General features: G+C 39.4%; 1 protein-coding gene across 2 annotated transcripts in view; it reads left to right on the top strand.

Annotated features, from left to right (window-relative positions):
• The window catches only part of LOC119586455 (NPC intracellular cholesterol transporter 1-like), a gene marked incomplete at its 3' end in the record, with an annotated part of 40,814 nt that overhangs the window by 24,385 nt on the left and 16,028 nt on the right, over nt 1-401 (top strand). For both annotated transcript variants that reach the window (XM_037935188.1, XM_037935187.1), the window contains 1 exon segment: nt 73-362. In XM_037935188.1, coding sequence (XP_037791116.1) covers nt 73-362 — 290 coding nt within the window.

Genomic DNA, 401 nt, shown 5'->3' with positions numbered 1-401 from the left:
ATGGTTTTGTGATATCTCTCATGCACATTTGTATTACAGTATTATTTATGTAGTATTTATTTTTTCTAACAGATAAAACAGTCATCTCATCATTGGATGTGCACATAACAGATGACTTTGTCAACGGAGTGTACAGCTCGTGTAAAGATGTGGCCATGCCTTCGACCAATGAGAAGGCCCTGTCACTCATGTGCGGAGCTTGGGGCTCTTACTACTGCACTGGCCAAAGGTGGTTTGACTTCATGGGCACCACCAGTAATGGTTATTCGCCCTTCCAGATTGATTTTGTCTACAAAGAGGAGTCAGGATCTGAATTTAAGCCTTTCAACAAAACAATCATTCCATGCAATGAAGCCATAACAGTAAGTTATGTTTAAGAAATAACTGTGATAGTTTATGGT

This window comes from Penaeus monodon, chromosome 21 (genome assembly GCF_015228065.2).
Source record: "Penaeus monodon isolate SGIC_2016 chromosome 21, NSTDA_Pmon_1, whole genome shotgun sequence".
Classification (NCBI taxonomy): Eukaryota; Metazoa; Arthropoda; class Malacostraca; order Decapoda; family Penaeidae; genus Penaeus; species Penaeus monodon.
This window is presented reverse-complemented; position numbering and strand designations above follow the sequence as displayed.